Below are 21,406 nucleotides of genomic sequence, written 5' to 3'. Positions count from 1 at the left end.
TCAGAAAAAAAGCTTCTGACATAAGTGGTCACACACAAGATCGCAGTGGTAAATTACATTTTTTTTAAAAAATGTATTTAGTGCAGTTTGTTTAAACAGAAGAAGTTGAAGTACATTCTTTTCATACAACTATTCAGTGCGTCACATGCATTGTTGTAGTATATCCTTTTGTTTTTAGAATGAAATTATTGCATATATATCAATGTATACCGTGTATATAAAAAGTCTAAACATGTGTGGGACCGTCAAGTGGAGAAAAGTATGGCACAACAGTTAACATTTCTCAGAGCTCCCAAAATGCTTGAAAATTGAGACAAAAATTCCTGGCAAGTACTGGCTGTTGCGTACAAGTGAAAAACGTCTCCTGTTTTGATACAGTATTTCTTTGCTATGCTGTCGGATGGTAAAACGGAAGAAAGCCATCCATGCTTAGCTACATTCTTGAAAAAAAAAAAAAAAAAAAAAAAAAAAAACAACAACTTGCCACCCCCCTGATAGATTTGGATAGTTTTTGTTCAAACCGAGCAAATATTGGCATCAAGATGTGCCAATTCATGTACAACACAAATTGAGTTTTACAATTTAGAAGTCATATCTGAACAAAGTTTCTTGTTTTTTTTTTTACATCATTAAAAATCCGGTATTTGAACAGGGGTATGTAGCCCTTCTCTATCAACTATGTAAAAAAATGTAAGAGTTGATGGAATAAGGAAAGTCATGCTTATCACTTGTCTAAATTCCAAAGACGGAAACCCAGTGTACATTTTTAAACCTTGCGGTTTTGTATTGTTTGTGAGAATCTTAACTTACTGTTGGACTATTTTTTAGTTTTGCCAAGTCAAAATGACTGTTGTGAGAAACAAAATGACTTTTTAATCCTTTTTTTTTCCCCAAAATCTCAGCTGTACAATTTGTTCCAGATGCAATTCGTTTCAACAGAAGCAATTTTATTAATTCAGCAAACTTTCACTTTGCTTTTGCACTCATTATTTTAAGGGATTGACATTTGATGGACCCTAACGACGTTGTTACAGTACTAACACAGAAATATACCGTACATACACGTATGCCCATCTTGTAAGATTTCGCCTACCTGCTCTACTTCGCCGTCGGATGTCTCTACCTTTAGCTCGAGCGCGCTGTGGCCTTGCATGCCAGATCTGCTGAGGCAGCCATGCTGGACCTGCTGGCTCTCCACCTCCATGATTAGCGGCCCGTCAGTGATGATGCTGACTGACTCCTGGAAAGTGACACTCTTCAAGGCTCGCTCCTTGGGTAGTGTGCCACTGACATCCTCGGGTGCCTGCCACGAGTTCTGTGAAATGAAAAAAAAAAAAAAAAAAAAAGAATCAAAAGCTGTCGACTCCAAGTCAAATCATTTTTTTAAAGGCTGTTAATTGTGAGAGGTCAGGGTTGTTGATGAAGGATTGATTTCTAACTACAAAGACCTCACTTGCGTTAACTGTGTCTGCATTGCAGTGGTATCTATGGTAAATACAAGCAGCGTGCCTTTGCTTAGTTCAACCACTGAGTGGAGCCAGGTCCAATCAATTTTGTCCTTGATGTAGGACAGACCAGAATAACCCATCCCCCAAAATTGGGGAGTTTTCACAATGATGATTTCATGGTCAATAGATAGTGCCTGGAAATGAGTCCGTACATTGAAGTGGTCTGTTCTAGTAATTGGCCCCGCTAAATTTTAAATATAGTATAACATACTATATTGTGTCTTCACAGCAATTTGTGAAAATACTGTATATTCATTTGAAAATAACTCATGTGCATTATCCAGACATTGTGTCTTTATTGTTTTACAACTAATAATCGGAATTAACCACCACAGTGACAAAAGAGTTAACATTCAAATCCACAAATATTCATACATTCTGTAGATGACACCCAAATCAAAACTCAAGGGAAGAGCAACTTAAGGAAATTGTAGAAATGTGTTCTTCATGTTATATCAATAAATAAAGGAAAACTGATATATCTGGTGACCCTACGGTTTTGTACGCACTACATTCCAGACTTCACAGAAGCCCAATGGTGGACCTTTATTATTTACCACAAGCCACCAACAAAAAGCTCTGTTGGCTTTCTTGTTTTACAGCTTTGTATCTTTACACTAGATGTTTAGTGTATGTTGACTTTCACAATGAATCAAATGGTAAAACGTTGGACTCACAGTTCTGAGGACCCGCGTTCGATCCCGGCCCCACCTGTGTGGAGTTTGCATGTTCTCCCCATGCTTGTACGGGTTTTCTCCGGGCACTCCGGTTTCCTCCCACATCCCAAAAACATGCAACATTAATTGGACACTCTAAATTGCCCCGAGGTGTGATTGTGAGTGCGGCTGTTTGTCTCGATGTGCCCTGCGATAGGCTGGCAACTAGTTCAGGGTGTACCCTGCCTCCTGGCCGTTGACAGCTTGGATAGGCTCCAGCACTCCCCACGAACCTTGTGAGGATAAGCAGCAAATGGATAGATGGGTTGAATTACACAAGCAATCTTGGTCTTGTGTGTGTACACAGCTTTAACGATCACTGATGATGTAGTGGTACACTCGTCTGACTCAGTGTTGGTGCGAAGGTATGTGCGGATGGTTGTCTATACGTGTCCTGCGACTGAGTGGCGACCAGTTCTGAGTGTAGTCTACCTTTTGCCCTAAGCCAGCTGGGATAGGCTCCAACGCACCATGACCCTGGATGGAATAAGGTGTGTTGCAAATAGATGCATGGATGGATGGATGGATGGACAGCTTTAATGACTTCACTTTAGTGAATTGGCTCATTGCTCGATGGAAATTCCCTGTTGCACTTAAAGTTGTGCTCACATGACGACATTGGTTGTGTCGTGTTAAGACACACGTCATTCGCACATTGTGGAGTTGTTGAGAGCAATTTTTCCCAACTTTGGTTTAGGACCCAAAACAAGTCCATCATAGATTCCTGTTTTTGTAGTTGTTGTCATGGCACGGTGGTACAACTGGTTAGAGGTTTGGCCTAACATTTTCTGAGGACGAGGGTTCAAATCCCGGCCCCGCCTGTGTGGAGTTTGCATGCTTTCCCCGTGCCTCCGTGGGTTTTCTCCGGGCACTGCAATTTCCTCCCACAACTCAAAAACATACATTAATTGTAGAATCTAAATTGTCCCCAAGTGTGATTGTGAGTGCGCCCGTCTCTATGTGTCCTGTGATTGGCTGGCAACCAATTCAGGGTGTAACCTGCTTCCTCCCTGATGACAGCTCCAATATGCTGCGGCACTCCCGAGACCCTTGTGAGGATAAGTGGCTCAGAAAATAGTTGGATGGATGTACTCTTCAATGTTTGAGTGAATGTTTGAGAACTGGGGAGGAACCAAATTTCCATTGTCGTGCTTGAACTGAAAATTGAAAAGTGCTGGAAGCACAATGAAAGGGCATCCCATAAGATAAAAGGAAAATCCCTTTAAAAGGGAGGTTCAGATTTGCTTTAAGCAAGTGGCTTATTCGTTCCCTTTCTGTTATTTGCCTCTATTCCGCTCTCCCGCTGAGGTCATTCTTCTCCTTCCTTCCTTTTTACTGGGATTATTAAGGAAACCGTGCAGTCACATGGTGGATTATTAACAGTGCCTTTCCACAAAAAGATTTCACTTTCATAAACTTAACGCTCTCCTGTGAAAGTTGCTTCTTGTTCTCACCCCTTCTAAGGACAAACGAATCCCCTCGGGACATCTTGGTGACCAGTTTTGATCAGTCATGTGAAATTTCATGCTGTCAATGAATTGACCCCTCCGTACAGGCCACTTAACCACGCCTCCTGAAGCACGTCACCCCACTGTTGCTAACCTCAGACAAACATTAGACAAAATGGCGTCGCAGGAAGAAAAGTTGAGAGCGAAATTGTCCGATTTACCAGCTGATTTTTTACTCGCATTCTTACCGAATAGTGAAATATCGTTGAAGAGCAGACAGGAGGGCTTCAAGTATTTCAGCGAGGGGTATTTCAATGGTATTTCCATGCATATCGACGGAGAAACCTTTGATATTAGCGCAAGATCTTTCCGTAATCAGAGGAAGACCGAGAAGCCACATAATATCATATATTATAACCCAAAAAACGAATTTGTCATTGAGAGTTTCCTATTTTCGTGTAACCTATCACACTTGTGTGCAGAATCTGTATCATGTGTATCTGTATAACCGTTTGTGAACCGCCATATGAAGGAAAAGAAGAAGGCGAGCCTTGATTTATGAGTTGTTTCTCTCGTTTTCTTTGTGTAACGTCACGCGCTCCCCTCAATAATTATTCTTGAATTAGTGCCGAACCTTCGTAAGTCCCGACCGAGTACGACAATCACTACTTTAGTGTCCTCAAACATCCTTCCTTCAGTCTTGGTGTCTCGGTGCACGTCGAAGGCTTTTAGGACTCGCTAATCCGGGTTAGCGTAGCTCGCTAGCTGCCAACAAAGAGACACGTTTGTGCAATCAGGTCCTCGCAAAGTATCGCTCAACACAGATCAAGTGTGTCAATCATTCACACGTAGCTATGTTATGCAAGCGAAGAACTGCTAATTAATTTATATGAGGCATGTATTGAAAATCAAAAATATAGTAGTAAAGTATAGTAGCAATACTGAGGTCACTCTGGTGTATCAAGAGTTATGTTTACTTGATTTTTATGGCTTATAATGGGAACAAATGTTGATGTGTTTCCTAGGTCTGTTTTTCCTTCTGTGCTTAACAGCGTTAAAGCACATAATGGGCAGTCAGAACTGAGGTGCAACCACACCCAAGGGTTCACCGACACTGTAGGGTGCACAGCGCCGTAGTGATGGAAACTTTTAAAATAAACGGAGTGCTTTGAGAAGCATAAAACTGTACACTGATAAGCTATTTCAAAAGAAGTGTCGTCACTCTCTTGCATAGCGTCAGGTCAAATGATTTTACAGTTATTTTTTCAAAAAATCCGTTGATCTTGTTGTGGTTGACCACTTGTATACTTTGGGAATTTGTGTGTAGGAGGAGTGCGTATCCATCCGACAGGACCAAGCAGAAGAGGGAGGATATCCTGCCACTCACTGCCTGAGGAAAAAGAATACAACCAGGATGACTCCTATGGAATTTTGCCAGACAAAGCTGAGCAAAAAAAGGAATTGATTGGGGGTAGGATGTACGCTTGTGTATGTGCGTCACTGCACGGTAGGTGTGTGTCCATGTGTATTTGTGTCTCCATGAGGTGAGCTTACATTCCAGACATACTGTGGCCAGCTCAAACCTCCGACACTAATGAATGTGATGAAGGACACTGTGCTGCTTGCAAAGTGAAAGGTGCAAAGCGTACTTTTTCACGAGCGTAGGAATGCGGGAAGAAAGGAATTATGAATTAAGTCAAACACTTACACCTAAATAACTTACTGTTAATTATTTAAAAACATGGCAAATGTAAAAAAAAAAAAAAAAAAAAAAAAAAAAGAGAGAGGTTAAAAGTCAGGAGATGGCGTTGCCAGATCATGTTTTAGTTTGCTCACCAGAGAAAGTTATGGAATATTGTATTATAGAATTGGGTGAAATCACAGGCCAAATAAAGACACACATGGACAGTGTGTGTGTGCGTGTGTGAGTCAGCTGTTACAGACTAAATGCTGTTTCTTGCCCTGACTGTCACCATCCCAAACACATCTGGAAACTCTTACGCTCCTTTACTGTGACGCACACTGGTCGCAATCACAAACATGTACATGTAGACTTTGTTTTTTTAAAATCATTAAAACTCGGCACATCATGTCTAATTACATTAGCCCTGTCTTAACCACATGTACTGCACAGACAATTTTTCAATATATTAATACGGCTGTACTCAGTTGTAGTTTTCACATACCTCAAAAGCGCGCCTATCTCGGTGAGTCTTAATCCATTAATCTTCAAAAGGTTCAGTGTTAATAAGTCTTCCTTGTACTAGTTTCAATAACGGATTATTATGAATAACAGCTAGCCTTCTAAGATCTGCTCGCGCCAGCCTTGCTTCATTCCTCCTTCAGATTGTGGGAGTGCCAGACTTTTCCCCGGCCAAGCCTTTTCCTCCTCTTCTGCCCCTCCTTTTCCTCCCCTCCCATCTCTTTCCTCTCCTCCACAAAGCCTCCCCTCTCTCAGCAGCATTCCTTCTGGCCGCTCACTGAGCTGTGATGTCATAGCGCACGCGTGTCGGAGGGCGCGCATATGTGCACGGGCACTTTTCCATATGCCCTCACGCACAAAGATGCCTTGTGTTCCGACGGCCCGGCAAACATCCATCCACCCTATTGCTGGCCACTTCTCCCTTCCTGTTTTAAAGCCAACCCCTCCCAATTTTTGCTCATTAACAGATGATGAGTGAAGAAAGGTGGAGGACATGATCAGAAGATAATGACATTTCATTCTGTCATTGTCACTTGCGGGCTGTTGACTCAGTCCCATAAGAAATTTAGAAGGATGTGGCATGTTTCCCATATTCGTCCTTTATTTAAAGTCGAATGAAATACATCCTGGTGCCTCATCCTTCTCTTAGAGCTCTTGAACTTTCATTTAAGCTTTAAGGAAGAGAGTAATGCTGGAATGCATTTCATAATCAGGATTTTTTTCCATGAGGCTGGGGGCTACATGCTGACTCATAAGAACTTCCACCATAATTAATCAACCACTTGTGATGATAAAATCAAGGGGTTAAACACGGATATGAGTCAGATTTGTCAAGGCAACGTTCCTTACATGAGTCCATGTGTACTTGGTAACAGGATCGGAGCAAGGGAAACCAGAGATACAGAGTCACAGTAAACTTTCTCTGCTGCTCACAAGCATTGGCTCAACATGGAAATACTTTCCTTGAATGTACAACAGCAATTAGCAATGTCATTAGCCTTACATAACATCAGCTATAGACTGTTTTCGACCACGTGACTACATCTGGGGCACCTGGCCGTGTTGGATGGGTTCACTCTCCTCACGCGCTGTTCACTCTAATGCTTTTGCATATAGACTGGAGTTACACAAATGTTCGTACAACTGTTAAAAGTGACACATGATGGCTAAAAAGACTTTGTAAAGTTATCGGGCCTCATTAGATGTTTTTTCAAGAAACCGTTACGACAAGAAGTGTGCTTTGATCGATAATATTGACCCATATGCCTTGGAGAAACACAAATGGAGCACACAACGGTGGGCGTCGGTAACCATCCAGACATCGTCAACTATCTCCTCTTCTCGACAAGCGCTTATACCGTGGTCCAACTAAAGAATTACAAACGTCTGGAGGCCTACAACCAACTCATCAATGGCTGGGTTCGTCATGTGGCGGTATCCATTGGAAGCACACTGCTAAGGTTGGTGTACCGCACAATGCAATTTAAATATGTGCCGCATCAGCGTAGTGTTAAATTATGTTGATCATACCAACGAAAGAAGTGTAGATTATTATTTCCCTTTTTGTTACTGAGAGGGGGAGAGAGAGAGGTTCAACCGGTAGGTGTCCCAAGTGGAGCCTCCACCTTTTTCTCCACTTCCACAGGTACAATTTTAACTCAACTCACGAAACATATAGCGGTGCGGTAACTCGTTTTGCTAACTTATTATAATAAAGTAGAAAATACAGATTTGGGAGACATGCATTGCATTCACACACAAGTATTGTGCTTGGCTGCTCGTTCAGCTCTGCTAATATGAGACAGCCACACCTGTCGCTGTTTGGTTGATAACTGCTCGGTGTTCTCGCACTGGTTCTTGATCACAGCTGGCAGTCAAAAGAAAGGCGCTTTACAAGGCGCGTTTGAGCAACAGATGACATAGCAATGCGCACCCATTCATACATCTTTCTGAAACAATTCCTGTTTAACTACCTGTGTTTATCCGAATTCACCAAACCAAGATGGCGCCCGCGTTCTAAATCGGAGTTGAAACCAGTCTATACTGCCTTAAGTGAGGCAGAAATAGCAGTGCCAAAGCCAGTGGCGTGCAAAAGTTAGCAACCTCGATAGATGTGCCATCAAAGCAACAAACGCCAATGAATCCAAAATAAACGCAATGTGTCAATATTGACTCCAAAAAATAATAAAAGCTCATTTATGCTTAAGCCCTCTAACTCTGGCACAAACAATGTTGACGGTGATCCAAAGAGTCATCTTTATCAGCCCTCCAAAAACACAGCCATTGTTTTGTTTTACAAATGACAAACAATATCCTTCCTTGCCAAACCTGCCTTTAACTCTCTGAAAATAACCCAAATACACACATACACACACACGCACAAATCCAACTAAAAAACGGAACTGTGTTACTAGAGGCAAATCCTTACACTCTCGTGCATTTGAAGTGCACCTTTTCCTGAGATGGCTGGCTAAAAATAAGCTAATCAGAAAATAGGACAGTAACCTAATTATTGTATCGGCAAGAGAGAGTCGTGGATAGGTGGTTCAACACGCTGCTGATATTCAGCAAGTATCTGACAGCAGACACACAGTAAAGGAAGACAACAGGAGCACGTGTGATGTTTAATTCATGTGCGTGTTTGTGCAACTGGGTCAGGCCTGACGGGTCAATACACGGCAGCAGTCTGGTGTCATGGAATTTGGTCACGATTGATCGGAAGCACACCAAGCGACTGGTTTAACGAGTTTTTTTTTCTTTTCTCTAAGTGGTGAGACCTGAATTTGGTGCCTCTATTCATTTTCAAGCTGGTCGGGTTCTTTTCAAGTTCTCATCTGTCCCTTTAGTCAGTTTATCAAATTGTTTCCAGTACTCTTTTAAAGAGGCAAGTAGAACTAGATTAAAATATATTGCATATTATTCTTTGTGGACAGTACAAGGCCAGTTTCAAACTATAAATTGCAGTCACACTTAAAGTGTTTGAATAGGGGCTTAGAAGAATTATCCTTTGTTATATGACAAGGACAATAAAATCTATTCAAGGTTTAGCACAGAATGGATTAAAGCTTATTCCAGATCACATGTACTCCAAACAGGAAACCTGCGCTAACTTGTATCCACGGATATGGCCCCCTAACATCGGAATTGCAACCAAAAACAAAAGGCCAGCTGCACTACATCACAACACACGCAAACAATGCCCCGACGGGCTCAAATTTATCAGGTCACCCCAAAATAAACCACAAGGAAGCCCCCGTTATTCGATTTATGAAATGCACCAATTGTATAGATTATCTGGATATATGCATTGGGATACCCGCAAGTGAAAAATATTTCCCACCTCTTATGTGTACAATGATAGTAATGAGGACTACAAATAAGTTAGGTTGGATTTTTCAGTTGTATGACAGAAAAATGGACTGCATGTCTGAGCTCATAGCTTACTGTCCCCAAACCCCCTGAAGACCCATTGGCAAAACAACAACAAAGGGCCCAACATGCAGGCATAGAGTGAGACGCTACATGCTGAATACTAATGCTACATTTGAACACTTGAAGCGATGGAGAGCTTTTTTCAAGCAGAGAGGCCTGTTGCCACACAGGGTGGTGACCAGCTGGGTACGCAAGCACCGGACAGAGATCCACTGTACTGTAATGAGCAGTGCACGAATAACTGCGACAAAGCACAGTCTAGGATAACTCTGAAGAGCCATATAAATTATGTCTTGGACCCGAGCAGAATTATTGTCTGTTTTGCATTTTGCAGCTGGAGACCAGATGTGTCTGCAAAAGTAATAATTTATCTTGGGAATAAACTTTGGAAGCTTGCAAAGTGACATTGTGTACTGTCTGTGTTATTTATGATGTACACTGGTTCAAGAAAGATAGCAAAACTGGTATTTGAATCTTTATGAATAGATAATAGTATACTGGCCCTTGATGGCTTAGGGTACAGCATCAATACACCAACATACAGTATGAAAACGATAATATAACTGCCCAATGGAAAACAGCATTTTGTTCCTCTTAGTTCCAAGTGCAAAAAACATACACTGAGGCTACCTGGCGAGTAGGCTTCTGGGCTAAATCTTCTTTTCCTTTGGACTTGTCGCGATGAGGGGTCGCCACAGCGTGTCATCTTTTTCCATCTAAGGCTATCTTGTACATTTTCCTCTCTAACACCCACTGTCCTCATGTCCTCCCTCACAACATCCAACAACCTTTTCTTTGGTCTTCCTCTCACTTTTTTGCCTGGCAGCTCCATCCTCACCACCCTTCTACCAATATACTCACTGTCTCATCTCTGAACATGTCCAAACCATCGAAGTCTGCTCCCTCTAACCTTGTCTCCAAAACATCCAACTTTGGCTGTCCCTCTAATGAGCTCATTTCTAATCCTATCCAACTTGCTTTCTCAGAGCGAGAACCTCAGCATCTTAATTTCTGCTACCTCCAATTCTGCTTCCTGTTGTTTCCTCAGTGCCACCATCTCTAAGCTGTACATTGTGGCTGGCCTCACCACTGTTTTATAGACTTTGCCCTTCATCCTAGTGGAGACTCTTCTGTCATTGAAAAAAACAGACACCTTCCGCCAACTGTTCCACCCCGCTTGGACCCGTTTCTTCATTTCCTTACCACACTCTTCATTGCTCTGTATTGTTGACCCCAAGTATTTGAAGTCATACATCTTCGCTATCTCTTCTCCCTGGAGCTTCACTGTCCCCCCACCACCCCTCTCATTCATACACATATATTCTGTTTTACTTTGGGTAATCTTCATTCCTCTCCTTTCCAGTGCGTGCCTCCATCTTTCTAATCGTTCCTCCACCTGCTCCCTGCTTTCACTGCAGATCACAATATCATCTGCAAACATTATGGTCCAAGGGGAATCCAGTCTAACCTCATCTGTCAGCCTATCCATTACTACCTTCTGGGCTGAATATTAGTGGCAATTGGGTCAAATCAAGATTCTCGAATGAAATAATTTTTTTGGGCTCGGTGGCCAAATCTGTAATAGCACACGAGTGCATTTTCACTGCTTGAGATGAGTCAGTAAGGTGAACACAAACAGCCACTTTAACCCAATCCCCAATGTTGATTCACTTGGTAGCGCTCATTAAACTCTAATTAGCTGCTTGGCATCAGCCTCGTCTTAAATGAACTACTTGATGCTGCAAGATTAGATGAGTGACCACAGGGATAGCAGCTATGTTTAGACCGCTTAATGCACCCGGCAAAACACACCGCAGGCTCCTCTTATCAGGACTGGCAAGGTGGGCATTGCAAACATCTCAGACGCCACAGAAAACAAGATTTGAGTACCCTAATTCATGTTGTTATCTTGGAAATCTTGAGCTAAGCTTGTTAGTTTATGGAAAGTTCTCACAAACCTTCAAACAAACTATTGCTCAATATCCTTTCATTCGGAAGTCTAGAATCCGACATATTAGTAAGTCATAGTATACGTAACTGGAGAGGCATGATAAGCTCAAGGAAAATTAGCGTGTTTCACCTTAGCTGTCTTGGCCTTGACATGCAGTGTTTAACAAATGAATAAGATCACCATCAAACCCCCCAACAACCTCCAATGTCATGAAGTTCTGAAATCCAGACACTTTCAATTACAGCGAGCTAACATCTTGAAAAGGAAGGAGAAATTTCAAACTGAATTGGCCTTTTTCCACCCAACATAAATTTTACCCGGCCTAACGAGAGCACTCTGAGAAATCAAGAATGAATCAACAATAACATTCGCCATTAAATGGAATGGTGCAGACAACCATTTTGAGTATTTTAGTTTTTAACGTCACGTCAAGAGCGAAACAGACGCTCACAACAATGCAGAAATTTGATTGCTGATATTTGAATCTGGAATCTGACCTGTGCATCCATCCAAAACGTGCTCTTCTTCTACGGCGGGAAAGAAACGTGATCCGATTCTAGATTGAACCTCCTGATCTATCCATACTGTTTGATAGCGTCTTGGTCCCAGGTAAACATGTTCAACACCAACTTCTTCCCAGTGCTAGCTCGCTGTACGAAGTCACATTGCTGTGGCGTACACTGAGAGCAGCATTGTGCTAATCACTTGTCTATTTCAGGAAACTAGCTCATAAGCCTGCAAAATTTAGATAGAGGAAAGAGGCTCCACACAGGAAGAAAACAGTTTGTGAGCCAGCAGGTCTGAGCTGCAGATTTACGGTATTCCTGTTTTATTTAAATGGAACTGTTCTTCCATCTGCCTGAATATTCTAGAAAAAAAAAAAAAAACGAGATTTATTTTCAAAAGCAATCTTCAAATTGGTAAAGCACTGTGTCTATTGTATGTACTGGGTGTACTGTTATCTACTGTATAGTTGGTTTATATGGCCACAGATGAGGTTGTATTACAGTGACAACATGCTGATACTTAACCCTATGACCCTGTTTGCCTGACCTATTTTTAACCTCAACCCAAGGATAAATCCTGACCTGTGGCTAATCTGTGTGGGAAACCGCCACACATTTAGCGCTGTATAGAATAAAAGCAGTTTAAAAAAATAAAAAAAAAGGGGGGGAATCAAAAAAAATCAGCCAAGTCACCTAAAATGGCCCACACAATTATAAACATCCAGCCATTTTCTTCGCCGCTTATCCTCATGAGGTGCGTGGGGAGTGCTGGAGCCTATCCCAGCTGTCATTGGGCAGGAGACAGGGTACACCCTGAACTGGTTGCCAGCCAATCGCAGGGCACATTGAGACAAACATCCACACTCACAATCACACCTAGGTGCAATTTAGAGTGTCCAATTAATGTTGCATGTTTTTGGGATGTGGGAGGAAACCAGAGTGCCCGGAGGAAACCCACGCAGGCACGGAGAGAACATGCAAACTCCACACAGGCGGGGCCGAGATCGAACCCGGGTCCTCACAACTGTGAGGTCAACGCTTTTATCAGCTGTTCCACCGTAAAGATTTGCTGGTGTCACCCCCCACTGACAACTGAATGGGACACATTCTATTAGGCCACAACCTCCCATATTCCAACAAATTTTGATAACATGACCATCAAAAACAAAAGGTCAGACTCACGTTTGTTGTTTTCATATGACATTTGGTCTGATTCAATCTGTAAATATTTCCAACTATATTGTCCACTGTACTGTACAGTATATTCTTTGTGGCTTGTTCAATGTCATGCAAGCTTGTGTTTGCACTTTGCTTTGTGTTAAATCAATGAATTGTGCCAATAGCAGCTGGATGCCGCGGACAATAGCGTCCAATGGCATTGTGTAATGTTGGCAGTCACGTGTTCAGCTTGCATTGTTTGATTTCCCGCATCGCTCTTGTTCTTTTGCTTCAATTGATCATAAATGGCAACACACTGGACAAAAAAGCATTCTCCAACGGAATCCAAAACAAATGACTGTTGCTTCCAATTCGATAAGCTAAATAGCAAAATAGAGCCTTTCTAGTCCTAAAATCATCCATAAACTCAAATAATATTTTCCATGACTGCGAGACAATTGATATAAATTTTTGTGTGTGTGATTTTCATTTGTCTTTATTTGGGGTAAATACAAGTGCAGGATTTTTATTTTGATAATTACAGACGTGTTTCATGATTTAAGTCAATGTCAAGTAGACAGTACTAATTGTACCTTTTGACTTTTTGTACTTTGTGTGTGTGTGTGTATATATATATATGTATATATATATATATATCCATCCATCCATTTTCTTTGCTGCTTATCCTCACGAGGGTCGCGGGGAGTGCTGGAGCCTTACCTAGCTGTCAACAGGCAGGAGGCGGGGCACACCGTGAACTGGTTGCCAGCCTATCGCAGGGCACATGGTGACAAACAGCCACACTCATATTTAATATTATTATTTAAAAACAATTACACCCAGGGGCATTTTTTTTAAAGACAAAGAATAATATGTTTCTCATCAACATAATTAAAAGTTATCATTAGAGTGCAACGTTGAAATATGCATGTATGCTTTGACAGCTCATGATTGCAGTGGCTCCTCTTTATCTCTGACACGATGTGACATTTTTGTTTCGATGATGTGACAAGAGCCAGTAACGGGAACCGTATGGGGGGAAAAAATTATATATAGCCACAGAAAAAATATATATAAAAATGGACAGAGCGTGACAATGACTCTTTGATGATCTACTTAAAATAGCAGCTTCTTTAAACTCACACAAAAAACAAACACTGAGAAAATGACGTTCAAGCTTCTGCTTTGCCCGAGGAGCTCTCACATGCTTTCTGGTAAGCCATTTTGTGATCAGCTGACAGTACTTTGGTGAGCCAAGCCCATCCGAGGCCAGTTCTAGTTAAAATCCGCCACAAAGCCCATCAATCAAGCAACATCAATGGCGTTAAAAGTGTGAAGGCAATCTCTTCCTGGAAGGGGGCCAGCGGCGGCACATCAACAGACGGGCCATTGAAAGGCCAGCGGGCTGTTGGTGTCGACAACACTCAGAGCTCTTTGAGCCTGAGCAGACTTCCTTCTTGCATACCCCACAGCAGGGACCCCCGCCCTCCCGTTTCCCTCACCCGCCTTGCAGTTCACTGCTGCGACTACGCCCTTCTCGCACCTGGACCGCCCTTTAGTTTCTCCTCGGAGCTTTGCGTGTTATTGTCATCGTGTCCGCCCTTCGCATCCGTTCCCCTTCAGAACCTCGTTTCACCCCTTGACCTTCAGCCCTATCCACCAAACAGCTGTTGTATAACCTACGATTATGTCGGTGTGAATCTTTCTGGGAAGAGGGAGGAGTTTGGAAGGAAGAAGACAACACTGATTAAATTCTTGCTGCTGTTTGTGTTCTTGCAGCGAGGGCTGGAAAGGGAAATGTATTTGAAGCTACCCTCAAAACAAACAATTACTATAACTTTAAGTGTACAATGGCTTGTCACTTAGGTGCTACCTTATGGATACCAAGTATATTAAGTACTTGCACATCTCTGGGAAGGTGCAAAGGCTAATCCAGTATGGAGGATGTGCTGCTCAACGTGGTAGCCTCACATAATTTACTCCAGTGGTCCTTTGACAGAGTGATGTACAAACTAGGGAGGCACCGTTATTGATCCTGATGCCGTACATCTCTAACTTGTACTCGGACTCAGAAAAAAATGCTCCGATACCAATACAGGGAGTCCTCGGTCTACGACTGAGATCCGTTCCGACAGTAGCGATTTAACTAGAATTTTGACTTAAGTCGGATTTCTGCATTAAAGTCAGAATTCACATCAAAATACTTTGTATAAACAAATACATTGAAATAAACTAGATGATGTACTTAGCATTACTGCTGAGAGGTGGATGGGGAAGAAGAAGGAGAGGCTGTGCTTAGCTATTGCGAAGGAACCTGGTCCTCAATCCTCTCCGTCTCCACAAGTACCACAGAACCTTGTTTTGAGATCATTGTATCTGACATAGGAACGGAATCCTTCACATGTGCTAAAATACGGGCTTTGTCTTTAATAATTGTCACCACGGTCGACCGACTGAAGCCTTGGTCGTGTTGGTGTCTCTCCTTTCTCCAATCTTTTTATGATCTTGAGATTCGTTTCCATGGTAATGGATTTTTTTTTTTTTAATTTTGGGGGCTGAAGAAGCATTCGGAGAAGACATAGCTTTCTTTTTTGGAGCGATCATGTCTAAAAAGGAAGGCGAAAAATGCATAGATACTCTCGGCGCACAAACACGGACAAGCATTGGCCAGACAAAATGGCGGACGGGGGATGGGCATTGTCAAGTCAAAACGTTTTAGGTCGAGACCGTTTTAACCAGAGGACTCCTTGTATAGCAGCCAGACATAACTTATGACATTGGGGCGTGTGACGCTGGTGGTGGTGGTGGTGGGGGGGGGATTCGTGTGACCCCGGGGAACATGCTTTTTTTTTTTTTTTTTTGCCGAACTAGAAAAGTGTAATTGCATATCCACTACAGTAGCTGGCAGTGGCGCTCTCATTGTCAGAGTGTGTGCAGGGATATGGAAGTAGATTAGTGCCACCGGGCTTTTAATTTGAATAGGATTTGAATTTGAAATGTTACATGGATTTGAATTTGAAATGGTAAGTGGATTTTAATTTGAAATGGGATTTGAATTTGAAATGTTAAAATCCAATAATTCGCTGTAAGAAATTTCACTTCGTTGTTAAAAGTCAACTTCGTTGTTAAAATTCAGTTACTAAATTGGCTGGCTGGTTCGTGTTGGGTTCTGAAATCCTTTGCTAATGTCTGTGGCCAAAAGTAACCCTGTCTTCTTAACAATGAAGTTGAATTTTAACAACGAAGTTGAATTTTAGACGGCGAATTATTGAATTTTAACATTTCTAATTCAAATCCTATTTCAAATTCAAATCCACTTACCATTTCAAATTCAAATCCTACGACAAATCCTAATTCACTAATCTACTTCCATAGATGGAGTATTATCTTATGGTGCAGTTTTTTTTTTTATTGCACCGAGCAGGCGATCTGAAGTACAGAAAACGAACCCATAAGAGACAACATGAAAAGGGTTTTAACAGAGATGAAAAGAAAGGCGGAGAGAGACGAAGACAATAAAGACAAAAGAAAGTCACCCAAAAGCTAAGACGAGGAAATATGATGAAGTGTATGTAGCGATTGCATTCATTGTGGCAGGGGACAGCGTGCAGCCAAATAAATTAATGCGCCACTTAAAGACATTACACACCAGTCGTGCTGATGAGACGGTGGATTATTTTCAGCGAAAACATGCCGAATCTTGCCAACTTTGTGAAAGCTACTTCAGTAAACTAGACACATACAGACTCTAGACAGATATAATGTAGCATACCAAATTGCTCAGTGCTAAAAACCCCACACCATAGCAGATTTATTCATTTTTGTTTTGTAAGTGAACATGTTTTATATATCGGCACCTGAGTTAATGTTGCTGAACTGAATTTGAAGTTATTATTATTTATTGATTGTTCATGATCAAATGGAGCAATAAGTTGGCCAAAACGTTTTACAGTTCAGAAAAAAAAATAAAATTAAATTTCAGGCAAATTGATGAGCTTAAAATCTTTTCTGTTAAAGACTAAAAAACAATGTTTAATATTTATTCTTTGTTGTCAGTTGAACAATTTCTAATTTATTTTGTTTTCTTTGATGTTAATAAGGATACAATGTTATGCAAAGCTGTAAATATAACAATCTTATAGACAAATGATAATATTTATAGTTGTGGGGGAGAGTGGGTGGGCGCAGTTTTTTTTCTTGCTGGGGGGGCATAATGAAACAATAATTGAGAAGCACTGACTTACGGACGGGTGAAGTAGAAAACGTGTCAGCTGTGTTGGGATACTTTCAGGTTAGCGTGCATATGGCTTACATTTATTTAAGATGCAATAAATCTACAATCACACTATTGATCAATTCTTCTCAATCGAGTAATCCATATCTGCAAGTTACACCACTGCATATGGTATTCTGAGGTAAAGGCAATCTACTGCGACTGATTTTGCATACTCACTGCGCCATGGTCAGTAGGATAATGACTTTGTGAAGGTTACTCCTTATCATATAGAGAGGATGATAATAAACCGGTAATGGACGCGCAATACATCTCAATGCAAACGCAGATGATACGAATACACGACAAATACATGCTGCATAAGGATACCGGATCGCACACCAAAATGACGGCCTGCCACATGCAGTAACGTCTCGTCTGTAACTATTTGGTGCGAGTTGAAAAGTGGGTTAAGGTCATTCCGAATGTGGGTTAAAGTGATGTGGCGAAGAAGTACCGGAGGCGGTCCGTGAGATGAGTCCATTTTTCATTTTCAATTGTCAATCAAAAATGAAAAATTGCCAGGTTACTTTGCTTAATGCAACAGGGACAGATTCTTCACATTTTGACGTTACGCTCAAATTAAAAAAAAAAAAAAAAAAAGGAACACAAAGAGTGAGGAAAAAACTGCAGTGAGGCTTCGATTGCCCCGCTGACCTCCCCCAGCTCTCACCGGCTGCAGTTCCAGTGCCCTGCGCCCCTTGAAGCCAATCAGCGTTATTGTAGGCTTCTTCTTTTTGATATATTCACCCCGTCGTCTCGCCCTATTTACTCATCGCTTCTCATGTCTATGTTTAAGCACTTCAACCATACTATAGCTACAGTCCAGGCTTTGGCGGCATTCAGTCGGCGGCGAGGACACCGAAGAGGCAAACAATGACCGGGATACAATGACAGAGATGTGAAGCTTACCCACCGGCTGTTGACTTCTTCTTTCTCCTTTGTTTTGCTGTGCTTCACTGATGCTCTAAAATGTGGCAGAAAAGTGTTTACCAGCCCGGTCCGGGATGTTGCGCTGCCTGTCCAGCATTAACAGCAAGTGACACGCTCCAGTTTTGAGCATTGGGCTGTTCTCTGTTGTGCTCTTCTGCTCACTCGCCCTCCCTCTGCTGCTGCTGCCCCCCCCCCCTTCTCTCTCTCTCTCTCTTGCTCTCTCGGCACGTGTGCTGAATAATGAATGCATTTGGCGGGAGCGTGTTCGGAGGCCTTCCAGAAACAATCAGAGCGGCAGCGGCCGTCGAGCACAATGGAGGCCGACCGTGAGCGGATCAGGTTGCTTCTGTTTAGGACCTTCGTTTTCATTTATTCAGTTGCACAACGAGTTCTGGACAGGGGCGTAGCTAGTCATTCGGGGGCCCGGGGCAAATTCAGTCCTCGGGACCTCCATTTTATGTTAAATTTTTCAAAATGGGTGAGAATGAAAAGGAACCAGCACTGAGGAAGTGCGAAGGGAATTCAAAACCCGCGTTAAGCTACGTAACTGAAACGCCTTACAGTTTTGTTTATTTGATATAAAAATGGTTTTTCAACAATAAAACATTACTTGGAAAAACAAGCACAGCCAAAATGTCAAGTGAGCTTTGCTGAGTAAATATTTTTGCATGTTCGCTGACTTGAAGCACACACGATCCTAATGGGGTTAGCCAGTGCTTAAAAAGTTAAAAACGACTTATAAATGATGAAATAAAATATTTCATAACTACACACAAACAAATTTGTACTCACCATGGTAGTGTGAGGATTTCTGCCTGGCATCACGGCTTGATGTCCATTAGTTGTTGTCCCGAGAACCCCGTAGTCTGTGAAAGATATATATTTGTAAACATTTGCACAGAAAATATAAAAAAGAGCACTTTTCTGCAATCTTCTCCTCGATCATCTTTTATCAGAATCCTTAGACTTTCAAATTTGGAGAAAAAAAAAATAGATGAGTAAATGTGACCAGTCTGTCATTTCCACATAAGGAAATGAAAGTGACATCATCCTCACGTACTCTCATTCAATTAGATGTGGCCTCGAGAAGTGCGCTATTATCTTTGCTTCCGTAGAAATACTGTATCACGTGATGATGTACAGTCATATGTTACATTGTCGTTGTCCCAAGATAATTTGATTGGTGTGCTTATTACCACACGACCGGAAATAGAATGTCTGTGTGTGGCCTGGATCTGGTTGTCATCAATGTAAACTGAATTATTACTGATTTAGAATACAAAAAAAAAACTTAATCATGATTCATCTTCATGCAAATATAAAAGGTTTCTTCTTCCCAAGTCCTCTTCCTTGTCACTTACCTACACTCATGTTTTGTAAAATTTACAGTAGGCTCGTAAAAGGTCTCTCTCTGGTTGTCTTTTATAGCACAATGTAGTGTAAATATAGAATAAAAAGGCTGCCTCGGTGTATTGACATAATTCTAATTATTTTCTAGAGGTATAGTTTAATACATAAATTAATTCATATGCTAGGTATCATTTTTACTGCATTTAAAATACTACTGAACCTTTGTACCTTTTACATTACTAACATGGCGTGCGAGACTTTTGAAGAGTGATCTTAAAATGAAGTCCGGAGCTTAATCATATAACCACTATTGTGGGAAGGTATAAAAAAATTACAGCCATTGAAAATATTATTTTTACATTAACAAAAGAGGTGTTGATATATTACAAATGTAATTAACTTCATTTTGTCGCCTTTATGAAAAACTAACACTACTCACTATGATAGTGTAGTGCAGGGGTGCTCAATGCATCGATCGCGGGACGGCATGCCAAATACTAATAATAATAATAAAAAAAATATATATATAAGATATTCGCAGATACATGTGTGCAAAAAAAATAATCCAATGCAAATTGAAAGTATAAGATACAGCTATTCAGTTTGTGGCATTTTGTCATATGATTCAATGAGTGAGGAATGACTGGTCGTTCCATCCAATGGCACAATTCATGTACGTACTGTAAAAAATGAAAAGAAGCCGCCACTGGTTTCTTTTAGGCAGCACATGGAACTTTCTCTCACAACGACCGCTGCTCCGCCACACTCTCTTTTTCCTAGTTTACCTTACACCCCCCCCCCCCGTTTTTAAAGACGTACACTCATAATCACAAATGTTACAGTACTTACGCAGCCCATCAACGTGTTTTATAATGACATCGTCCACCACCGCTGCTTTAGTTAGCAACACAGTCTGGGCAATGGAGAGCAAAGACGAGCTAGACATGCTGCTTATGTTTACTTTCGATATTAATGGAGAAAGTTAAAAAAAAAAGAAATGCTGTTGTTTTAAGATGCAATGACTGCCGGAGTATGTGAATAATTGAAGAAAAAGTGGTTAAACTGGACAAGATTTTCTCTTTTCCGAGTGGGAAAGGTCTGGTCTGAAGCCAAAGTAGAAAGTGCAGGATGAGATGGTGTGTAATTTTAAAATTCCATTAATCTTAAAACGGTTTGGGAGCATCATCATCATCTCCCGCCCCCCGTTGACGGTAGCTCGCAAGAGGCTGGCTGCTTGAAAAGTAGATCTTGGGGTAAAAAAAAAGTCTGGGCACCCCTGGTGTAGTGCATTTTTGTTTTACCGCTTTTGCATTCTCCCTATTAATGTTACACACAATAGTCCATGAGAATAAAAAAAGTTTTGTTTTTTTCTTGAAAAATCCATCCTTTTTCTCCCTACCCCTGTTTTTCTTTTCAGTGTAGCCCCTACTTTGGTATGCTTTTAGTGTGGCCAGAGCCAGTGCACTTGTTAGTGGCAGTGCTTATTATCGGAGGAGCGATGGGTGCAGTGAGGAGAGCTTGTTCTCTTATTTTGAGAGCAGCCAATGAAACGGTGAGTGTTAAATAGAGAGACAGATGGAAGGAACAACAGGCAAGAGACAGCTGGGGCTGAACTGGAGAAACTCAGCTTTATTTGTCCAAAGATAGTGAGAGGATACAAACGTCGGAGAGAGATGGGGGAGGATGTGATCGTGAGACTGAAGAACCATAGAGAAAGAGAGGTGTGCACAATAGAAAATGGCCCCCTTTTTTTTAATAAAACAAGTCCGTAAACCATAAGGGCAGGCAGAGGGGATGATAGGGCGCCCCTTAGAGCGTTAAAGTAGTACTTCAGAGTGGCAGTGGAACTGAAAGCGGACCAAACTTTTATAACACACGAGCAAACCCAAACAGTCAAACAGCTCATCAACTCAGCTCTCCATTTTTTT

General features: G+C 41.6%; 1 protein-coding gene across 9 annotated transcripts in view; it reads right to left on the bottom strand.

Moving 5' to 3' along the window:
- LOC133490490 (PALM2-AKAP2 fusion protein) overlaps positions 1-21,406 on the bottom strand; it is a 125,414-nt gene that overhangs the window by 10,099 nt on the left and 93,909 nt on the right. For all 9 annotated transcript variants that reach the window (XM_061800625.1, XM_061800627.1, XM_061800633.1 and 6 more), the window contains 2 exons: positions 18,921-18,994; positions 1,094-1,315 (listed from right to left, as the gene is read on the bottom strand). In XM_061800625.1, coding sequence (XP_061656609.1) covers positions 1,094-1,315; positions 18,921-18,994 — 296 coding nt within the window. The remainder of the gene's footprint in view (positions 1-1,093; positions 1,316-18,920; positions 18,995-21,406) is intronic.

Source organism: Syngnathoides biaculeatus, chromosome 17, assembly GCF_019802595.1.
Source record: "Syngnathoides biaculeatus isolate LvHL_M chromosome 17, ASM1980259v1, whole genome shotgun sequence".
Taxonomy (NCBI): domain Eukaryota; kingdom Metazoa; phylum Chordata; class Actinopteri; order Syngnathiformes; family Syngnathidae; genus Syngnathoides; species Syngnathoides biaculeatus.
This window is presented reverse-complemented; position numbering and strand designations above follow the sequence as displayed.